The sequence below is a fragment of the Peromyscus leucopus genome, chromosome 6, assembly GCF_004664715.2.
Source record: "Peromyscus leucopus breed LL Stock chromosome 6, UCI_PerLeu_2.1, whole genome shotgun sequence".
NCBI classification, from domain to species: domain Eukaryota; kingdom Metazoa; phylum Chordata; class Mammalia; order Rodentia; family Cricetidae; genus Peromyscus; species Peromyscus leucopus.
The window spans coordinates 39,032,235-39,055,585 of record NC_051068.1 but is presented as its reverse complement, the minus strand read 5'-3'; the positions used below and the strand labels follow the sequence as shown (position 1 = coordinate 39,055,585).

Here is a 23,351-nt window from a genome sequence, read left to right as displayed (position 1 = left end):
CGTAGCAACCAGAGAATAACTTTGTCTTAAAGTGATAAAATGAAATAATGGCCGCGTGGTGCACACGCTTTAATCCAGCACTCGGGAAGCAGAGGCAGGTGGATCTCTATGAGTTTGAGCCAGCCTGGTCTACAGAGTGAGTTCCAGGAAAGGCACAAAGCTACATACACAGAGAAACCCTGTCTCGGAAAAAAGAAAAAAAAAAGAAAAAGAAAAATGAAATAATGCTGTTAATCAGTTCCTGACTTGAACCTCTGTATTCCCCTCTGCAGGTGAGTGTAGTAGCTAAGACAGACAAACAGAGAGAGAGAGAGAGAGAGAGAGAGAGAGAGAGAGAGAGAGAGAGAGAGGAGGGAGGGAGGGAGGGAGGGAGGAGGGAGGGAGGGAGGGAGAGGAGAGGGAGAGGAGAGGAGAGAGAGACCATTTTAGACTTTTGATGAGTTACGGATTCACTACGGAGCAAAGTGTTGAGATATTGTACTGTTGTACTGTGTACTTAACAGACATAAGAAACAAGTGATAACACTCTTTTCTTCAATGACCCTGTAACTTATTATATCTAATATTTTGTTTTCATGAACTGTGGGCATTTCGAGATAAGCAAAAATTAGGGATGTGCCTAGACTTATTATGACTTGAGGTACCATGTTTAGTTGATATCCCTGGGAGGCCTGCTGTTTTCTGAAGGGAAAGGAGTAGGATTGCATCTGGAGGGGAGGGGAGGGAGGGGGACTGGAAGGAAAGGAGAGAGGGGAAACTGTGGTCAGGGTATAATAAATGAGAGAAGGATAAATGAAAAGTAAAAATAAAATAAATAAAAATGCTACTGTGTTCAGCTGAGCTGCCAACTGAATGAGCATTTCTCAGTTATCACCAGTGTTGTAGGGGTGAAGAAATAAATGGATTATAGAACGCTTTCAAAGCCCCACCGTTAGAAAGGGGAGGAAGTAACAGTTTTATTAGCAGAAACCAGGGGATTCAGTCTCATGCTCCTGCTGAGCAGACCATCCATGCTCTCACTGTTGCTGGAAAATGCCCCCTCTCAAAAGCAGTTAGTCCCTCTGTTTTACTCCAATGCTACTTCTAAATTTCCATCCTGTTTCTAACCTTACCTGCTCCTTCCAGCACCTAAGTCCGTATGTTTAGCATCTCCAAATCCACTTCTCTCCTTACCCATCTCACACTTGCTGGCATCTTACTGATCCCTTCTTCACTATTCTCTACTTACATTCTGGAAAAGACATGTTTATATCTTTTGCTTTCCTCGGGATAGATCCTTCCAAATCATCATCTGATTTGTGTTTCTTCTATCTGCAACTGTACCCCCTTCATTGACTCCTAATGTACTGTCTTTCCTGCCTTGGCTTCTGTTGACCCTGTTGCTCTCTCCAGTTATTACCTACTTGTGCTTTATTTTCAGAGACATATTTCCATGTCTGTCTCTTTCTCTCCTTTTGATTGTCTTTGAGCTGTGTAATCTGAAAGTAATGACCTTTGTTACACTAATGTTTTTTACTTTTATCTTGTATGAAATAAATTTATTTTTCCTTCCTTACTTTCCCCTTCATTTGCAACTACAACTTTAAAACAAAAGAAAAGCTGAAACCATGGTAAAATAAGTTATTGTTTAGACTTTATAAATATTTATTTAATATTCCCACACTTTAATATTTCATTCTTTAGCTGTTCATTCCAGGTTTTTCTCTTCTTTATTGTTTACTTGTTTCCACCCTAGCCCCCATGCCCATCCTGTTTTCCATCTCTAACACTGTTGCTGAACTGAAGTTCAATAAACTCAACTGTGGAATAGGCTGCATAACTGGCCATTAGTGTATCATGTGACTTCTTTAACAGCTACATCATATTCTCTTCTTTAAGAGTAAACAGAAAAATAAATAAGACCCAACAACACAAGACAGGCCAATGTCCCTCAGTAGTGACCAACATGCTCTGCTTTACACTGTCATTTAGATCCTACACTTTCTGACATGTCCTGACCACAAAATTGTGGGCATTTTCTTGTTCCTGTCCACACTATGTAGATTATCGTTTAGATTACTTCCTGTTCTTTCATTCCTAGTTGTTCACCACTGTTTCTTCATTTCTCTTTCCTTCTTTCTCTGTCTTTCATAGTGTAAAAATATGGCCACATGAATTATTGATAAACATTTCCAATATGTTGACCACCTACTGATAAATCTTTTGTCAAACATTGAAGTATAGATCCTCCATTCCTATTTTGTTATTTTGCCCACTTTCTGCCTCTGTTCAAACTTTATATTCCAACTATATTTGGTTACATATATATCCCTGAACTTTGCAAAGTTTCATAAACTTTTTTTTTACTATAATTTGTAATTTTTCTCTAGTTTATTTGCTGGTGGTTATTATGTTTTTATATTTAACATGATGGAAGCCAATTTATTCATTTTGGTGGAATTAATACATATTGCTAATTGAAAGATCTTGACATTGCTATCTATTAAAAGCTTAGTAAAACATTTTCCTTTTTTCCTCTTTCTAATTCTTATAAGTTGACTATAACTTTATTTCATTCATAGTTAACTTTTATAAGGAACTACAAATGTAAGAACATGCTGTTACTTGATTTTAATAAAAATTAAATTGTCTCTTCTATTCAGAATGGTAATATGAAGTTTACTTATAAGTTCATTAAATATGCATGACTTTACATAAATATGTATGCCTTTAGCAAAGGAAAAACTCATTTGTTTTAATTATACTAAAAGTGCATCTTGCTTTAAGTAAGTTGATGTGCCTTCATTGAAAAGTTCCCTAAAAAAAGTAACTATAGTAAATCTCTAAGTTTGTGGAAATTATAGTACTGGCTACAATGTTCTTTTCAATTTAATTCCAGATTTCCCAATTCTTCTACCAAGATTTTTATGAAATAAGGTGATGATGAGTTGTAGACAATCTTATTTTCCTGAACTCTCACAGAGTATTGCTCTATATGACAACAAAAGTGGGGATTGCATGGTTTCTGTCAATTAATCACAGTCTACATTTGTATCCCATTCATAGGTATTGGTGGGTTTCCATTGTTTTTCACTTACAGTGCACCAATTATATTTAATTCTATTGTTTCAGAGATGTCAGCCTATGATGACCTGAACAGACGGACAGCAAACAAGCTTAATGCTGTTGTTGTGGGAGTAGAGTAAGAGAATGATAATACTTCTTACCACAGCCCTTGCATTCTCAACATAGACTTGACTTTCTCAGGACTAGACACCCACCTTGGCTTCACAAGTAGCTTATTTTATTTGCAAGTAACATACACAGAAAGTATACTCATTATATGTTTGAGATATTGGGTTTCGTTTGACCTGGTTAAAGAGTGTGAAGTTGGTGTGTTCTTGGTTCTAGTATTGTTTGTGTGAAAATGTTGGAAAATTTCAATATTTTAAGACATTATCCAAATAATGTCTTATTATCTCATTACTTTTACCAACATTTTGAATAACATACAAAAACATGAATAAGTACTTAATTACTTTATGAACTATTGTGTCCTCTGAGCTACTGAGAATCCTTGCCATCAGGAGGATGAAAAGATTGCTGCACATCTAGACAATTCAATAATGAAATAGTGTAGAAATAGACTTACAGGATTGCAGACCTCACACAAAATCACTGTAAAGAGTTCCGTAGTTGAGGCAGGTAGGGTAGGTAGTATATACTACAGAGATTAGCTCTGTCCTGCTCATAATTACTTGTTAATAGAACCAGACAAATTGCTTAAGTTTTGAGAAGTATCTAAATTATAATAGTAAGAATAGTGTGCCTTTCCTGCAATAATTTTAGTCAAATTTAACACATGATCATTTTTAATAAGCTTTTTAAATGATGTGATATAGTTTACAATGTTTAAGAATTATACATGATTTTTGGTACATGCTGTTCTTTACCTTGCAGAGTATGATATTTGTATGTCATTTGCTCATATTATGCTAATTTTCAAATATTTAAGACACAGATTGAAAACAAATATCTGCAAGAAACATGTCATGGTTATTGTTTACTATAAATATGGGAATAATCCACTAATTCTAACAGGTATTAAGGTGATAGAGTTAAAAAATGTGATACCCAATTAAGGTGTCCTCCAAAGACAGAATACAGACACACACACACATACACACACACACACACACACACACACACACACAAAGTAAAAATGCAAAAATGAAAAGACATAATAGTACTTAGTCTTATGAAACAATTCAAAAAAATGAGTAAAATCCATTGGTACACGTAGAATGTTCATAATTCATAATGACTATGGTGATTTAAATTCTGATATTCAATTTGTGATATGAAATTCTACAATTTTGTAGAAAATGGATATACGTACATTTATAATTAAAGTCATCTGTCAATAATTTACTCTGATATTTTCTGCGGTAAAATTTCTGGGGTAATCTTATCAGTGATTCTGAGTTGCTTTTGAGTCACCAAGCACACTGAGGGCCGCTGAAGTATACAGGCTTCACAGGATGAACACACCTGTCTCACTTGTTCCTCCTTAGAACCAATACCTGGAACCCTGAACCTGAATCTATACCTGACTTTAAGATAGAAGCTACCAATGAGCTTGGGGGTCATTGGTGAGATTTATGATTCAAAGTAAGGTCAAGATATCAGTGTATCTGTTGGTGAGAGATATTTAGTTGTATTTTAACAAGGATTTTATTGTGGTTTTGTTTGATTTTCCTCTAAAGCTACAAACTTGCTCCTCAGTATCCATTCCCAGCTGCCCTGGAAGACTGTATTTTTGTGATCAAGTTCTTTCTCCAGGATAAAGTGCTCGCAGAATATGGAGTGGATACCACTAGAATCTGCATTACAGGAGAAAGTTCTGGGGGAACCTTAGCAGCAACAGTGGTTCAACTGGTACGTTGTATGTATTATATATGTTTTAATCCTACATAAAAGAAGCAGTGTTTTAGGTGTATTTGCAGTACTTTTAAACTGTTACCTGAGAAATTTAAACTAAACAGGATTAGCCATTTTGCACATTACTTTAGATGTGGCTTTAATTGTCTAGTGCTAAGGGAGGGTTTTACAATCCTACTTATTTTTTTTAGGGAGGAGGGGCATGGGCATTGAATCCAGGGATATGTGCTTGCCAGGCAAGGACTCTACCACAGCACTATGCACCTTTCCTTTTAAACTTACTGTTTCAAAATAGGTTTTTGATGAGATTCCCTGAGGTTCTTCGTAGTTTGTGCAGGCCTTGAACTTGTGAGCATCCTGACTCAGCAACTCAAGAACCTGGCATTAGAAAACTGTCATACTGACCATTATCAACCTGGCTTACCTTGCCAATGTTAGGAAAAGGTTCAACATCATCTATGAACCACTCTTTTTTACAATAAAGGATTATGTGTTAATAACTTACTGATTTTCTATAGATAAACTTTTAAAGTTTTCAATATTTTTGTATCACTGTCATTGATGAGTGTTTGGTTCCTTTTTTTTCTCTGAGACTAAATATCTGACAAGAAGCAATTTAAGGGAAGAGAGGATATAACCGTTCCTGGTTTGGAACAGTCAATGCCTCATGGCCTTGAAGGCATGACAGTGGGAGTTGCCTTTGGCTGTGGTGGTGGAAGTGTAAAGCTGTTTGCTCTCATCTCTCAAGTCTAGAAATCAGAAAGAGATGCTTGCTGGTACTAAGCTTCATTTCTGATTTATCAATCCTCTTCTTTTCTGAAAACTTCAACTTGTAAGATGATGCCTTCATGTTCAGGGTAAATCTTTACTCCTAAGTTAATTCTCTCTAAAATACTCTCATAGACACTTCTAGAGATGTGCTTCATTCTCTTGCATGATTCTAAATTCAGGCGAGTTGATATTGAGTAGTAACCATGGCAATGTGGCAAGCATACAGATTGTCATAAATAACATTGGACAATATATCATGCTTGTATAGAAGAATTCCTACTGTAATAAAACTAAGTCACTTCATATTAAAACTCTTGCTGAGATGAGCTAAATAATCACTACCCAATTGGTGATATTTTGAAAAGCAATTCCAGTCCAACATATGACTCATATTCCCCCAAATGCTTTTGTAGAACAAAATGAATATGTTATATGATTTATATTGCATAGATTGGCTTCCCCTTATAAAGTAGGTGTAGTCTCGAAGTTTGTATTTATTGAATCTTACTGAATACTTATATTTTATTTAAAATTAACTTCAATCAATAATATGTTTCCTTTTTCAAGACTAGTTAATTTGTTTTAAAACAACTCTCCCTTTGATTATTCAAACATTTTGAAATGCCATCTCGTATAAGCCCATAAATTACTCAAATTTTTTTTTGAATCACTTGAATGTTCTGTTGGTGAGGTAATCAGTACATGAACAGGCTCTTAGAATAACAGAATTTTTAAAAGAAACTTCTAAAACAGGTCATGGTTTTTCTAGTAGAAAAACAAAATATAGGTGGATTAGAGTACAAAATATTTGTGTTCTCATGTTTTAAAGAAATACAGCAGCCTGATGATATGGCTCAATAGGTAAAGGCACCTGCTGCCAAGCTGGAGGGCCTGAATGTGTCTTCCAGGACCCATATGGTGGGAAAAAAATTAACCAAATCCTAAAAGTTGTCATCTTCAGGTGGTGGTATATTATTTTCTAATATACCATCAGAAAAAAAAATAAAAAGACCTGACACTATTCTAAACTGTGTGGCCCAAAACTAACATACAGAGTTAGAGATTAAAAATGTGTCACTTCAGCAGGGAGCAGCACTGTTATGTCTTCATATGAATCCCAAAGTTCACAAGGTTCCACCAAATCATTTAGAAAGATGAAAGGATGATGAATGGATTAGTTCAATAAAGACATATGGATAAATAGGCAGATTTGTGATGGCTCAGAAATTGTCAGAAGTGAAAAAATTTTAAGAAACTAAAGTGAGGTAACCCAGACTCAGAAAGACAAACATGGTATGTACTCACTCATAGGAGGATACTAGATGTAAAACAAAGATGACTAGACTGCTACTCACTACTCCAGGGAGGCTACCTAGAAAACAGGACCCCAAGAAAGACGCAGGGATTGCCCAATGACAGAGAAATGGATGAGATCTACATGAGCAAACTGGACATGAATGGGGGAAATGAAGGGCAAGGGTGGAGGGAAAGAGAGCTTAGGGGAGCGGGAGATCCCAGCTGGATCAAGAACAGAGAGGGAGAACAAGGAATAAAAGACCATGATAAATGAAGATCACATGAGAATAGGAAGAAGCAAAATGCTAGAGAGGTCCTCAGAAATCCACAAAGATACTCCCATAATAGACTACTGGCAATGGTGGAGAGACAGCCCGAACTGACCTACCCTGGTGATAGAATGGCCAAACACCCTAATTGTCGTGCTAGAAACCCCATCCAATGACTGGGGGAACCGGATGCAGAGATCCATGGCCAGGCCCCAGGTGGAGCTCCAGGAGTCCAATTGGTGAGAAAGAGGAGGGTTTGTATGAGCGAGAACTGTTGAGACCAAGGTTGGATAAAGCACAGAGACAAATAGCCAAATGAATGGAAACACATGAATTATGAACCAATAGCTGAGGAGCCCCCATGGAACTGGATCAGGCCCTCTGGATAAGTGAGACAGTTGATTAGCTTGATATGTTTGGGAGGCATCCAGGCATTGGGATTGGGTCCTGTACTCAGTGCATGAGTTGGCTGTTGAAACCTGGGGCTTATACAGGGACACTTGGCTCAGCCTGGGAGAAGGGGACTGGACCTGCCTGAACTGAATCTACCAGGTTGAACTCAATCCTCAGGGGAGTCTTTGCCCTGAAGGAGATGGGAATGGAGGGGGTGGAGGGGAGGAGGAAGAACAAGGGAATCCATGGCTGATATGTAAAATTAAATTAAATCATAAAATAAAAAAAAATTTAAAAAGACAAAAAAAAAAAAAAAAACCTAAAGTGATGAATAAAGACAGACCAACTTCTCCCCAATTGAATAAGCTTTTAGGCATACAGTGTTTAACATAAGGTGGGAAATGATCATTGAAATCAAGGCAAATTGCTCTGTGGAGCAATTAGGAAATGATTCTCTTGCTTAGATGTTAGTATGTGCAAACACAATTGTGCATGATTATGGTGAAAGTAATTAATACATACTCAAATAAATGGAAAAGTTGATGCTAGACTGTTAGCCTGTGGTTCTGGCTAGTACAGAATCATTAATTTGGTACACTTTAATCCTTCAGTTCATTTTTGAAAATTAAGTTTGGCTTATAACCTGAAATAAGATAGGTAAGAGCACTGCATGCTAGATAAGCAAACATCCATGGGAACATTAGGATTGAAATATCTGTGACAAAATGAGTTATCAATCACTGAAAAGCTGACTCACTGTGTCAAGATGCTGGCCACCAACCCTGACCATCTGAGTTCCATCATGGGGTTCAACATGTTGGAGGAGAGAGTAACTCCTGCAAGATGTCACCTGACCACCACGTGCATAAAGACATACTCCCCCACTGTCTCTTCCTGTCTGTCTGCTTGCCTGCCTCCCGTCCCTTCCCTTCCTAAGGCCCCCCCACCTCTCTGTCTCTCTTGCAAAAACTAAGGTTATAAAATTGACACATCAGCAAAGATGATTAGGGGATTAGGAGCATGTGCTGAGAGGCTGAAAAAAGAAACCACTACATGGAGTTACCTTGGTGATTATTCTCTGTTGTGCTGGGATGCTAGGGCCCACACTGCTCCTACTGCCCTCATGCCCTCCTGCTGCACCCTGTACCCCATGCACATTGGGAGCCAAACTTAACCATAACCATTGTTTTACTGCTACATGTTGGTGATATTTTGTTTGTGTTCTGACAAATAAAGCTTGCCTGCAGATCAAAGGGTGGAACTAGCCACTAGTTAACCATAGAGGCCAGGCGGTGGTGGCTCATGCTTTTAATCCCAGCAATCTGGAGCTGGAGAGAGGAAGTGATAAGGTGGGACAGAGACAGGATCTTGGCCCTTTTGGTTGGAGGATCCAGAGAGGTAAAAAGTCACTGGTGGCTGCTCTGCTGCTTCACTGATCTTTCAGGTTATTACAATATCTGACTCCTGGTTTTTAAGGATAAGACTAATTAGGTTCATGTTTCACCTACCCAAACTGCCTTTGCATTTCATTGGAGTGACTACTGAAATTCTGTTAGAATGTATGCAAGAGAAATCTAGAACTAAGTCAAGCAATTTAAGACACCGTATTTATTACAGCCCTCTTTACAAAATCATATATATATATACATATATATATATATATATATATATATATATATATATAATAGCTGAACAGACAGCAGTCAGCTTTATAGCCATAAGGTTTTTCCTTCCAAGGTTGGTGGCATCAGGGAAATTGGAAGAAGGTCTCAATCTTTGTACAGTGTTAGGCCATTTTTTTATTCTATTGTAAGAGTGACAATATTCCCACAGTGTCCAGGTGTGGTGTCACAAAAGGCTGTCAGATGTGGAATGATTTTGAAAAGTAGGCATGTGGCCACCAACTAGCCTTTCAGTGCACTGGGGTTCAGATACTTTGGGCCAGGTTAGACCCTATGATCCATGTGACTTGCCAAGGTCAAGACTTCCATTGCTTTTCCTAGGATCTTCAGTGTCCTAGGTAAATTTAGACACTGCCAGTTCTTCCATGATTGTCCTCTTCAGTGAAAAGGGACATTTAATGGGTCATCAGTGTCTCTCTAGGGGATTTGGCCTATGATATTTAGAAACTGTTTTTAGTGTAATAGGATACAAATTTTGGAGTATATAATCAAAGAAATTGGTATGAATCAGCATATCTGACGGTTTTTATTTGAAAGCTTTTTTTTATAAAAAGTTTGAAACTGAGAACTTAGAGGTAAAGGCAATATTTCCAGCATGAAATTTTACTAGTTTTAGCACAGTGAGTACTGAAGGAAGAAGGGATCCAGTGACTCACAACAGCAGAAGACTAGTGAAATTTGAATCTCAGACACCTTCCTCCATGGACAGTGTATCATAGCATTAATTCCAACTTCTTTTGATTTAAAGATTGTGGAGTTTTCAACTACTGCCTAGAGAAATATTATTCTCTCTTTTTCTCCACCTTAAATGCAACAGTTTTCATTTAATGCCTCTGTGTATGCATGTGTTATGGGAGTATATATGTTAAAAAAATGTGTGTATTTACAAGTGCTTGTTCATGTGCATGCTCATACATGCAGAAGTCAGAGGTTGACACTGGATGTCTTCCCTGTATTTCTCTACCTTATTTTTGAAACTGGGTTTATTAATTGGGCCTCAGATCACTGAGTCAGTTAGATAGGCTGTCCTGTTAACTTCGGGGATCCCCTTGTGTCCACTGTATCCTCACAGTGCTGGGTAACAGGCACATGCTGCTATGCCCAGCTTTCTTGGTTCTGACCATCTGTACCCAGGTCTTCAAACTTGTATCAACAAATGCTTTACTGAGAGAGCCATCTCATTTCTCATTCATTTTATTATATATTTCAATTTAAAGTTAAGACAAAACTACGTTATAACCTTGGTGCTCTTCAAATACAAATATGTGTGCTAGCTCTCTTAGGGGCCACCCTCCTGCTACTCATGAAAGAACTATCACAATTCTGCCATAATTCTGAAGCTGTGTTCAAGGCAGAATTGTTGTCTACTCTTCTGAGAGGTTGCATTTTATCTAGAAAATTCCCATTCCAAAGCCACTGGGAAGGAACAAGGACCCAGGAAAGATTCTCTTAGGGAAATTTTTATTTCTTCATTTTCTTCCTGAACTTGTAAGAGCCCTTTTCTACTCTCCTGCAATTTAAAGTTAGTCAGATGATTAACCTTGTGATGAGCTAATGAGATTTCATTAAATTCTTTCATTTCCTTTGCTTATGAAGTCATAGTCTTGAGAACATTTTGCATACCTTGAAATACCCAAAGAATGGCTGTGTATACATTCACTGATGCATAACTGCTCTACAGTCTGGTGCTGGTTAAGTATTCATGCTTACATGATTACTAGATTCACTGCTGTGAAGTGCACAGGAAGAATATAGCTACTGACTCAGGACTCCTCTTATTTCTGATAAGAAACAGGCTACACATGCAACATTCCACATCCTTCTCTGCTATTCTGTTTTCCATAAATTGTTTTCTATATCTTCTATCACTTCTATCATGCCCATTACTTAGATAAATATTAGGTGTTTCCATCAGATTTTATATATGGGTTTTGGCATTTGTATTACATTATATTTGTAGTTTGGGCTCATTATATTACTTAGGTCAAAAATTATTTTAGGGAAACTACACATAGTAATACATGCTAATTTGTAGAACACTTGGGAGACTGAGACATGGGGACAGTATGTTCTCACACAACCTAAGATGCACAACATAACCCTATCAAAAACAACAAAAGCTAAATTTTTTAAAGAAACAAAAAAAATTTCACTATAGTTGTTTTTTCATCATTACTAGGGTGCTCCTGATCTTCCTGATCATATTCCTGTTTGGTAGTCATATGTGAATAAATGTGTGAGCACCAGAATATGCATTATTTCTGCACAGATGAAAGTGGGATGACACACTCTTGTGTCTCTAAATTAGAGTAAATTTTATGGAAAAAATCACTAATAACGTTTCAGCTTAATAAATTTATTTTACCACAGGGTATTAAGGTGAATATACCAATCATTTTGTTTGAAAGCTATTGACTCATGAGTACTTATTATATGTCTAGCTACAGAATGATCCAGAATACAAAGACAGAATTAAGGCACAAGCCTTGATTTACCCTGGCCTGCAGTCAACTGACACCCTTCTGCCATCTCATCGAGAGTATGAACATGGTCCAATTCTGTCCAGAGAGATGACAGTTAAGTTGGCGTGCCTGTATGTGGCTGAAGACAAAGCTCTGCTCCAGGCTGCACTGAGAAATGAACACATGCCTGAAGGATCAAGACACCTGTTCAAGTTTGTTAACTGGAGTGACTTACTTCCTGAGAAGTTTAAAAAGAACCATGTTTACACTGAGCCCGTTCTTGGAAAACTGAATGATTCCTACCCAGCACTTGTGGATAGCAGAGCATCCCCTTTGCTAGCCAGTGACTTCCAGTTACAGAGTTTGCCTCTGACCTACATCGTCACTTGTGAACATGACCTTATAAGAGATGATGGTCTCATGTATGTAACACGGCTTAGAAATGTTGGGGTTCCAGTTACTCATGACCACATAGAGAAAGGAATCCATGGAGCCATGTCATTTACCAGAGCTCCAGTGTTTCTACAGCTAGGATTAAGAATGAGAGATAGGTATATTAGTTGGTTAGAAGAAAATTTATAAACAAATCTTACATGTAGCTAGGCAGTCCATATGATGAATGAGAATGGCTTTGGATAAAGCTGCATTTCAATTTGAATGAAGATGATTGTGTATGTTTGAGGAAATTACTTCATCTTCTCAATTTTAAAAATTTTGCTAAAATGATAATGTCCATGTCATTATTCCCATTAATTATTGTTTGTTAGGAAAGATGTACTCTGAGTATTCAAAAATGGTAGGATAATGAAAAAATGTGATGAGATTCAAGGATATGATATGAAAGGAGTCATGAGGACTGGGTGGGTTGGCATATTACTCTCCAGCATTCTAGAGGCAATAATCCGTGAGATCAAGACCAGGCTGGTCTTTGTAGCTAATTCTCCTCTACTCATTGTTATACAGAGGCATGCAGTCTCAAAAAAAACTTCAAAAATATTAAACAAAAGAAACCATGAATGAGGAGAAAGTCTGATAAAGAACTATTACAAGGACATTCTTATGGACTAAGCTTTATACTGTACTTCTGCCATGTTTTTTCCAGTCATGTTTTGTCCATACATTATTTTGGTCTGCTCTAGGTAAATTAAGCTAATTGTTCTTTTCACTCACTTGCCATGAAAACTGTATACTGCTTTTTACAAAAATGCTTTGTGTATTGGAGGAAAAGTTTAATATCTGGATTGTAAATTGTTCCTAAAGCTTAAATATTTACTCATACTTTTGTAAAATCAAACTTGAAGGGACCTACATGGATTGCATTCATTGATAAACAGTGTCTCTTGATGCAGCCAACTGTATATTGCAGGTGGAGTTATTTATAGTATCCTCTTGAATTTCTGTCATGAATCATTGTGCACATGGAGGCTGCATATGCAAGGACTTATCTGAGTTGTTGGTGATTTCCAAATCTGTTTGCTTCCCTATGATGATGGGACCCATGCTCCTGTCAGCACAAATCAACTCATAAATATCTGCATTTCGGCTGGGAAGTATTGAAATTAATGTTTAATTTTCTTATGTCCTAGTGCTTCTGCTTCTTGTGCATGGTTGTTTGAACTTGCTTGTGCTTTTTATTAAATGCCAAATAAACCTTCTGAAATGGAAGCTAAGTGTGTTATATAGATTTAGCTGGAAATGTGACTTTCATCTCCAAACACATTTTCATTAGGGCTTTTCTTCAGCTTGAACCTTTTTGTTCATCTCAACTATGATTCACTCATATGTAAGAGTTGCCTATGTGAGGGAAGGTGACCAGTAGGGAGAAATGAACACCAACAGTTAGGAAATTCATGAGGGAAGACTGACCTCTGCTGACATCTAGGCAGAAAACAACCCAACAAGCAGTCTGTTGGAATAAGAAGACACTGCCTGTTCACAAACTGGTTTAACAAGTTTGAACCAATCTCAATGGGACAAGAACCTCCTTACATCAAATTATAATGAGAACACGAGGATACAGAACAAACAATAGAATAAACAGGACAAAAGTGACAACTTTTGTGTAAAATGAAACCCAACAGAAGAGCAGACTTCTCATCAGAAAATAAGCTTCAAGGGAAGCTGGAATGAGATATTCCATCTGAAAGATAGTAACTGCCAACTCTGATTACCATCTGTAGCAAAATTATCCTTTTGAACCTGGAAGAAAGAGAAAAACTTTCTATGCTAAACATAACTAAAGAAGCTCATGGCCACTAAGTCAGCTCTACTGAAGTAGGTTCAGGATTGGAAAGGGGACTCAAACTGTTCTTATCTCTGAGAATCCAAATACTTCCCCTAAGAGGAAGTTTTTCTGTTTCTAAGTGGTATTTTACAGAAAACTCCACACTTTTGATATCCCTGAACTTGGTCCCTTTCTCTGGGAATTTGGGTAAATGAGAGACTATGGAAGTAAAATGGGGCTCTACAGAGCAGGAGACAATCATTCATCTGATGCCTGTAGCCCATTTCTTTCTATTTGAATGGCAGTTTTGGACACAAAACTGTATTCAGTTTTTTAATTTGATTATTTGTCTTCTTGAGGTCATTTTCAATTCTTTATATATTTTGGATATTAACACTCTATCAGATGTGCAATTGGTTAAGATCATTTCCAATTATGTAGCCTGTCACTTTTTCCAAATGATTGTGCCCTTTGTCATAGAAAAGCTTTTCAGTTTCATGAAGTCCCATTTTTAATTGTTAGGCTTAGTGCCTGTGCTATTGGTGTACTGTTTAGACAGTCTCTTCCTATGCTAATCAGATTAAGAATATTCTCCACTTTTCTTCTATCAGATTCAGATGATCTGGAGGCCAGTGCATTGAAAGATAGTGGGAAGGGGTTTATGGGAAGGGTTGGAAGGAGAAGAAATGTTGCAACAATTAAATTATAATCTGAAAAAAATGTAAATCAGTAACAAAATAAATTTTCATAGAATGAAATGAAATCATAAACAAAACATAAAGGAAACTTATTGTACAACACAAAGATATGGTGATATTTTAGTTGTATTAAAATATTATTTGTATGTTAATAAATAAAGTTGCCCAAGGGTCAGAGCTATTAGCAAGCCATAGGAAAGCAGGGCAGTGGTGGCATAAGCTTGTAATCCCAGCACTTGGTAGGCAGAGCTAGGTAAGTCTCTGTGTGTTCAGGGATACAGCCAGCATTGGATACACATGCCTTTAATCTCAATACCAACCATAGAAGACCTGGAGGTCTGTACAGACAGGCAGTGACGAGACAGTCATGTGGTTGGGTTTACAACCAATGAGAAGGCAGAACAGAAACTCTATATAAAGACTTTAACACAGGAAGTAGCTCTGGTTCGGAGAGGTAGGACCACCACAGGAGGAAGAGTAAGGTTTTAGCTCTTATTTCTGACCTCTTGGCTTTCTTCTTTGCATTGGTTCTGTTTCTTATTTAATAAGACAGTTGGTTACATCTACACAAAGATAGTTATAAATTGCTTTAAGTGCATACATTCAGAAACTATTTAATGATGCACTGTTGAAACCTGGATTAAGAAGAGCAAGTAGTCCCAGCATTTAGGAGGCAGAAGCAGGTAGATCTTTGTATTTGAGGCCAGCCTGGACTAGAGAGTGAGTTTCAGTATAACCAGGGATACTGGTTATACTGAAAGAAACCCTGTCACAAGAAACCAGAACTAAAAAAAAAAAAAAAAAAAAAAAAAAAAAAAAATCAAACCCCAATTAGTAAAAGGAACCATTATGATCAGTACATGTTCTAGTCTATGCAAAACAAGAACACAAACAACCCACTTACTACCTGGGCCTGTAACTAAATAGAGTTCTCAAGAGAAAAAATACAACTGGACAAATGGCAGAGAACTTTTTTTTAACATCCTTGTCTGTGAGGAATACTCAAAACAAAAAATACTTTGAGATTTCACATTACCTCAATAAGAATGACTAAGAGCAGCAAACAAACAAAAGGAAATGCTAGAGTGGGGATTGAAAAAGGGAAATACTTATTCACTGTTGGAGCAACCACTATGGGAATCAGTATGAAGTTTCCTCAAAAATCTAAAAGTATATCTACCATATGACCCATCCATACCATTCCTGGACATATTCCCAAAAGACTCTGTATCCTACCCAAAATACACTTGTTTATCCATTTTCATTACTACTCTATTCTCAATACAAAAAAATGGAAACAGCATAGGTATACATTAACTGATAGATGGATAATGAAATATACACAAAGGAATATCATTCCATTAAAAAAAATAGAATTATGAAATTCTTAGATAAGTGGATGGATCCTGAAATAATGGTTCTGAGTGAAGTAACTCAGGCCCAGAAACACACTTCTGCAAGTTTGCACTCACATGTGCATGCTTCTTTTTTAATCTTTAGTAAATGTGTTTAAACTGGTGTACACATAGAAATCAGAAAACTGATATGGCTTTGGGAGGATTTCAAGAAAACAGATGGTATGAAGGGGGAAATGGATACTGGAATAGGAAGGGTTTATGGAGTGAAGGATGGATGGGCAGGTTAAGAAGGGAGTATGAAGAGGGATAACAAACAAAATCTTTCATATGCCTTATAGAAATCTACTATTTTAGAAGCTTCCTAAAATATATAGCTATTATGAAAAGAATTTAAATGGAGTTGTCATATATCAGGGAAACAATGCTTCTTCCAGACACCATCATCTACCAATGAAAAGAATCAGTGCCAGGTAAGGGAGAACTCTTTCCAAGATGGTAGTCAATGGGTCCTATAGTTCATCCCCAAACCTTACAGGCTATTGCAATTGCTCTTGAATACACTCCAGAACTTGATGGTGAGACTCTATTGCTGAAGACATTTGAGCCATAGGGCATGGAGAAATCAAGCTATTGCTGATCTAGAAGCTTTGGCACTGCTAGCTAGATTTCACCATGCTTCAGGATTCCATATACATTACTGGAAAAAAGCTTGTGAGCTACAGTCATCACTGGTATAGCAAGATATGGATACTGGCACAGCAGTAGAATGATTATTATACGATAACCAACAGTTTTGGAACCTGGCATTCCCAGTATCCTGTGGTCTCTACTGCAACTAAGTCTTCATCCTCACCTATGGCTGTCCTGACATTTGCAGAGAGACTCTGAACCTGCCACATAGTGTTGAACATCAGCAGCTCTCCATGACCCCTCATGCATTCAAAAGTTACCATGTGAGAGACTTCTACCCTATACTCTGTTGTGGGAATTCATTCTGTTCATCAATGGCTTTGGCATACAAGCCATAGTGTGTAGCTTTTTCTGCATATGTGACCTTTGAAGTGCTGAGGGAGAGTCATCATTTGTGCTTTTGTGTGGCCAGGACAAGGTCAAGCAGTATGGAGCAGCTTGCAGTTGGTCCCCATCCCACCAGAAGCAGAAGGACAGGACAATGGTAGCTAGACCAGCAGGATTAGCAGTCGTGTCTTCCTCGTTCTGTATTAGTGAGTCTGTATGCACATTGCACCCCTTCAATAAATTAATAATAGACTTTTGTAGATTGTTGCATTATCTGGTGCCCAGTGTGGGGCACAAACACAATGTTGAGCCCCATTTGTTATGAGAATCCATGAGAGTCTGTTCAAGGCTCTCAAGAATTTATTAGGGTATAAAAGAGAAATAATACATTCACTGATACAGAATAAGGAAGATGCCACTGCCAATCTTGCTGGTTCCGCTGCCACTGTCTTGTTCTTCTGCCCAGGGTGGCAATGGGGACCCACTGTAAGCTGTTCTATGCTGCTTGACACAGTACTGAGTTAGGGTTTGTTTATAAGTTGTTATAGGGTTGGGGGTGGAACAATAAAGTTTAGACTCAGGAATCTCTTTTGGAATAGAAAAAAAAGGGGGGATAAATAGGATAATAAGGTAGATTATTATATCTATCAGTAAACTAAAATAGCAACTGTCAATTTTAGATAATTTGCATTAGTATGGATTCTTGTATATTGATACAAATATAAAATTATTTTCCTATTCCTGTGTAAGATAAATTGTATACTGATACAAAGTCAAAACTGTATTTATCATATTGTACATGTTTTCCAACTTCTGTTTAAAACATTTTTGTATATTGATACAAATGTGAAATTATTTTGCCATTATGTATGTATGTTTCTACTTCTGTTTAGGATATTATTTTGCATATTGACGCAAATTAAGCGTATGTTTGTCATATTGCACTATACATTTCTACCTCTGATTAAGGTATTTTTCTATAATGTTACAACTTCCATGTCATTGTCCTTAAGCTGCACATCTTTTTAAAGATTATCTATTTTTATAATGTGAAGCTTTAGTGTTTAAGCTATATAGGTTGGTAAGAATTGCAGGTTAATTCACTCTGCCCATGACCTTGGACTATCTGTCCTGATAGAGGCAGTGCTTCTGGCCTGCCTACATGACCTCTTAAAAGAGAAAATGGAGGGGGTCACAATCTCTCTTTGATGTGGAAGGCTTCCTGATGCATGGTTCAGTGAACTGTTTTGGAGTTTTTCTACATCTTTCCCTGGGAGACAAAGAGGCAACTGCATCACTTCATTTTATATTTGTGAGTGTGTGGTCCCCCTTTTATCCCTTAATAAATAAGTCTTCCCAGATATCCATGGATTTCTTACATTATCTGGTGCCCAGCCATAAAACAAATATTTTAGCAGACTTCCATAAATTTACAAAGACCAAAGCTAAGGGTATCAATAAATAGCATTATAATTGAAGTCTTTCTAGAGACAGGAGTAGATGTGACTATAAGTACACCAGAATCATGGCATTCAAATTGGCCACTTCAGGAGGTAGATGTTCAGCTCCTAGGGATTGGAACCCTATCTCAGGTAAAACAAAGAATGAGGTGGGTTGAATGCATAGGGTTAGAAGGACAGAAAGGAAGGTTGAGACCATATGTGGCTAATGTAGCAGTGAATATATGGGGTCGTGATCTGTTACAGCAATGGAATACCCAGATTAATACTCCTCCAATCTCAGAAGCAGACCATAGATCAATTCATGTTTCTGGGAATAATATTATAAGACATTATAAAAAAGCAGTCACCAACCATTCAGGCTGTACAAAAACAGGGCATACATAACAGCTGTTGAACTTTTAGAGGTATCAATGACCCTATCTTTAAAATGGCTAACTGATGAACATGTCTGGGTTGGGCAGTGGCCTATGGCATCACAGAAACTACAGGTCTTAGAACAGTTTGTTAGGAGCAGCTAAATGCTCGACATATTGAAGAATAAACCAGACCTTGGAATTCTCCTGTATTTGTTATTGTGGAGACTACCTGCCCAGGGGTAGCATGGCCCACAGTAGTCTGCCTCTCCACCAATAATTAATTCAGATAATGTCTCACAGACATGGCCACAGGCTAGGCATCCTATTCCAAGGTGGCTCATGTTTGTGTCAAGCTGACAAAAACCAGTAGCTTACAATTCCAAAATCAGCTAAAGATTCCATGGGAAAAAAGAAAATGACAAACTAATGTCCATGATTAAATATTTACAAAATATTTGTAAACCAAATTCAAGAACTCATGTAAAAGTTCACTCACCATAAGAGGACTTCATTGTAGAGGTGAAGGAATGGTTCAGTATACATAAATCAATACATGTTGTAAATAATGCAAGTGAATTCAAGGGAAGAAATCATAGGATTTTCTTAGTAGATATAAAAATAGATTTTGATGAAACATAACACCATTCATGATAAAGTTCTTTAAATGGGAAGAAACATAATAATAAATATATTTTTATTTATTTTCAACATAATAAGGGATTTTACAATAAATGACTAAAACTTTAAAGAAACTGAGAAACTAAAGAAAAAACAAATATGGCTAAGGATATCGATAATCAATGCTACTGGGAACGGTCCATTTTACAAAAGCCAAATATAGATTCAGTGCAGATTATTAAAACTGTATGTCATTCTCCAATGAAATAGATAAAAATCATCTTAAGTTCTTAAGAAATACAAAATATCCTGCATACCTAAAACAATCCTAGGAAAAAGAACATTCCTTGATGAATCCCCATGCTAGATTTTCCATAGGGTAGAGCCATAGGAATAAAATAAGCATAATACAGACTAGAAAAACATCCATGTAGATAAAAAGTATTCAAATATTACAATAGAAGCCATGAAAATAAATCCATGTGACTACATCCCACTGACTGTAGACAAACATCCCAGAAATACATGTAAGAGGAAAGACAGTGAGAGAGTGGGAGATCTGAATTTCTACCCCACCCCTCGTCCCATTTTGCATGGTATTGAAAGGAACTGTCTGTCCCCTGACAGTGCCTGGTGCCCGCTACACTTTATCAACTGGGTGGCAAGCGAAACTGTATGAAAACCCCTGGCATTGATCAGAGATTTACATCAGCAGTTGGGATGCCCTCTCAAACCCTTTAGAAAAATCAGAGCCCTGCAGCTTCAGCCTGGTCTTAAAATGCTTGAATCCCCAAGAACATCATTCCAGTATTTCTAGTAGTAATGGAAGCCAGGGAGTGATGGGGAGTAAAAACCAACCAGCAGAAGGGCTGCTAGGTGGAGGCCTGTGGAGGTTGTACTGGGCCTCGGTAGTTTCCTATGGCTGTAAAACTAAGGCATCCTGATGCCTGAAGATACTTACTATTTCCCTCTCCTTCCCCTGATCCTCCCCAATCTCTCTTCCTCTCTTCTCTCTCTTCCCTCTTCCCCTCCTGCTCTTCCTTCCCCATTCCCTTCTTTTCCTTCCTCCTTCCTTGCCTCATTTATATTTTGGAGAAAGGTCTTGTCCCATATTTAGACTGCCCTGGAGCTTTGTGGTCAGTTTCACTGTGAACTCAGGATTCTTCCCTTCAACTCCCTGTTGCTGGGTTTCAACTGTGCCCCACCACACCGGACATAGCTTTGCTTTGTTTTGTTTTGTTTGTTTTGTTTCTTTCAGTTATTTGAGTGGGAACATCTCCTTTAAAGGTTGCCTTGTGACCCTCTCTACTTCAAAGGGCAATTGAGAACTTCTCACATGGCCTCCCTTTTCCTCCTCTCAGGCTTGTCTCATGTGTCTAAGTGGAGAAATCTCCTCACTTTAAGGGATCACGGGGTCAATGAGGCTAACCCATCTAATCATATTGTCTGAAGGCCTTTGTTTGAAAACTTCATTCCACCTACAAAATTTCTTCATAGACTACTAAGATTGTTAGTAGATCTACTAGACTAGATCAGTCTCCAGTGACTGGGAATCTTGAGGAGCCATCTTGGAATTCTGCTTGCTACAAGGGTTTTGTCCTTGTTCTGTCTGCAGTTGTGAGGCTGTTGTGCATTCTTCTGCATTTATACTGATTCCAGTTCACTGAGATATTGGACTGTGGGGTTGTGTCATCTGTCACTTTAGACCCAAGTCATCCTCAGTCTCTTCCACCTCCTCCCTTGCTTCTTCTCTCTTGGGCTTGTAAGAGTCAACCAGCATGGAGGATGAATAATGAACAATGGACAATAAACAATGGTTTGTTACCTTTTACCTTTATTTTTTTCTCTGATTCTCTTGAGACAAGATTTATTGGTATGCCCATCATGTTTATGCTTTCATGAAAACCATTGAACAAGTCCTTAATTTTATAGTTTTTTTTTAATATTCTTTCCTATTAGGGAAAAAATGGCATTTCAGAAGTCAGAGAGTAAAAACCTTTTTATTTTTCTTTTTTATTGATTATAAATTCTGTTTTTGAAAATTTGAGGGTAAATGGCACTGACCTGACTGGATGGAGGGAGGATAAGGTCCAAATTCCCTGTGATTTCTATGCAGTTCAGAGGAGAAAGGCAGTGAGAACATGCAAAAGGAAGCTAATATTGTAGATAGTGGGCTGATGTTTCCAGGATGCAATGTGGGGTCGTTCCCTTCAGCTTGTTTGCAGCCTCCTTAGCCCTCTTCCACCCATGATCTATGCAGTTCTAGTTCCCAAAATTAGAGTGTGACTTTTTACCGATATTTTGGTATAAAGACAGTTATCAAAGCAGGGTTGGGTAACGATTGCAACATGAAACAAGTAAGAGTTCCAGGAACAACTTCTGCCTACCAGTAATTTAGGAAGGTGGGAGGGTCCTCTTCTAGTGAAAGTATTCTATGGCAGAACTGGTAAAATATGGATAAGTGAAGAACTTTCACAAAGGAACTGACAAATGCCAAGTTATAATCAATTTTTAAAATCTTTTATCTAATCTGATTATATGGAATACCAGGATGCAACAAGTGTTTGTTTAATTGGTATGTAGTTTTCCCATGATTATACAGTAACTATATGAATCTACAAATTTTAAGTTTAATAGATGGTAAGCCACATACAAAAGTCAGCATTAGATGAGTTCATTCTCAATTTGGAAAAGAATAGTAATTTCATTTCTAATTGTCTCTAAAGATAACTGTCTGAGTAGACTTCAATTTCCTTTTTGAATTTAATTAATTAAAAAATTTCCTTAATTTTTTTTATCCTGATCAGTTTCTTCTCTCTCCTGTCCTCCCATCCCCTCCCCCTTGTTCCCCTCTACCCTCACCATCCCCACCCACTTCTCCTTATATTCAGAAAGGGACAGGCCTCCCATGGGCATCAACAAAGCATGGCACTTCAAATTGAGTCAGGACCAAGCTCTTGGCCCTGCATCAAGACTGCATGTAAGACTGTAATCTAGCATGAGGAATAGGTTTCCAAAAGCCAGCTCAAGCACCAGGGGACAGATCTTGATGCCACTGCTAGGAGCCCCACACAGAGCTCAAGCTGTACAAAGGTCACACACATGAAGAGGGCCTACAAGGTCCCAGGTGTGCTCTCTAGCTGTCGGTCCAGTGCTCTTGATCTCCCAAGAGCTCAGATCAGTTGTCCCTGTGGGTTCCCCCATCATGGTCTTGACCCCTCTGGCTCTTACAATCCCTCCTCCCTCTTTTCAACAGGACTTCCTCCAGGAGCTCAGTGCATGGCTTAGCTGTGGATCTCTGCATCTGATTCCATCAGTTACTGGGTAAAAGTTTCTGATTACAATTAGAGTAGTCACCAATCTGATTACAGGAGATGGTCAGTTCAGGTACCCTCTCCACTATTGCTAGGAGTCGTAGCTGGCATCATCCTTGTGGATTCCTGGGAGTTTCCCTGGCACCAGGTTTCTCCCTAACCCTGAAATGCCCCTGCCCCATAGAGACATCTCTTTCATTACTCTCCCCCTCTGCTCTGCCCCCTACCTGCTCAACTCAATCCCTCATGTTCCCATCCCCCATCCCTTCCCCAGGCCCCATCCCCTATGCCCAGTTTACCCAGGACATCTCTTCTATTTCCCTGTCCTTTGAGTCTTCCTTATTACCTAGCCTCCCTGGAGCTGTGGATTGTAGCCTGGTTATCCTTTACTTTACACCTAATACCCACTTATGAGGAAGTACACAGCTTTCTGGGTCTGGATTATGTCACTTGAGATGAGTATTTTCTAGTTCCATACATTTGCCTGCAAATTTCATGATGCCATTTTTT

At 38.0% G+C, this 23,351-nt stretch overlaps 1 protein-coding gene across 1 annotated transcript; it reads left to right on the top strand.

Moving 5' to 3' along the window:
- The first annotated feature begins 2,677 nt into the window (after positions 1-2,677).
- On the top strand, positions 2,678-13,458 carry LOC114688040 (arylacetamide deacetylase-like 2). The gene is made up of 3 exons (XM_037206627.1): positions 2,678-3,181; positions 4,746-4,917; positions 11,773-13,458. The coding sequence occupies exons 1-3, from the start codon at positions 3,114-3,116 to the stop codon at positions 12,373-12,375; spliced, it is 843 nt and encodes a 280-aa protein (XP_037062522.1). The 5' UTR covers positions 2,678-3,113; the 3' UTR covers positions 12,376-13,458.
- The last annotated feature ends 9,893 nt before the right edge of the window (positions 13,459-23,351 follow it).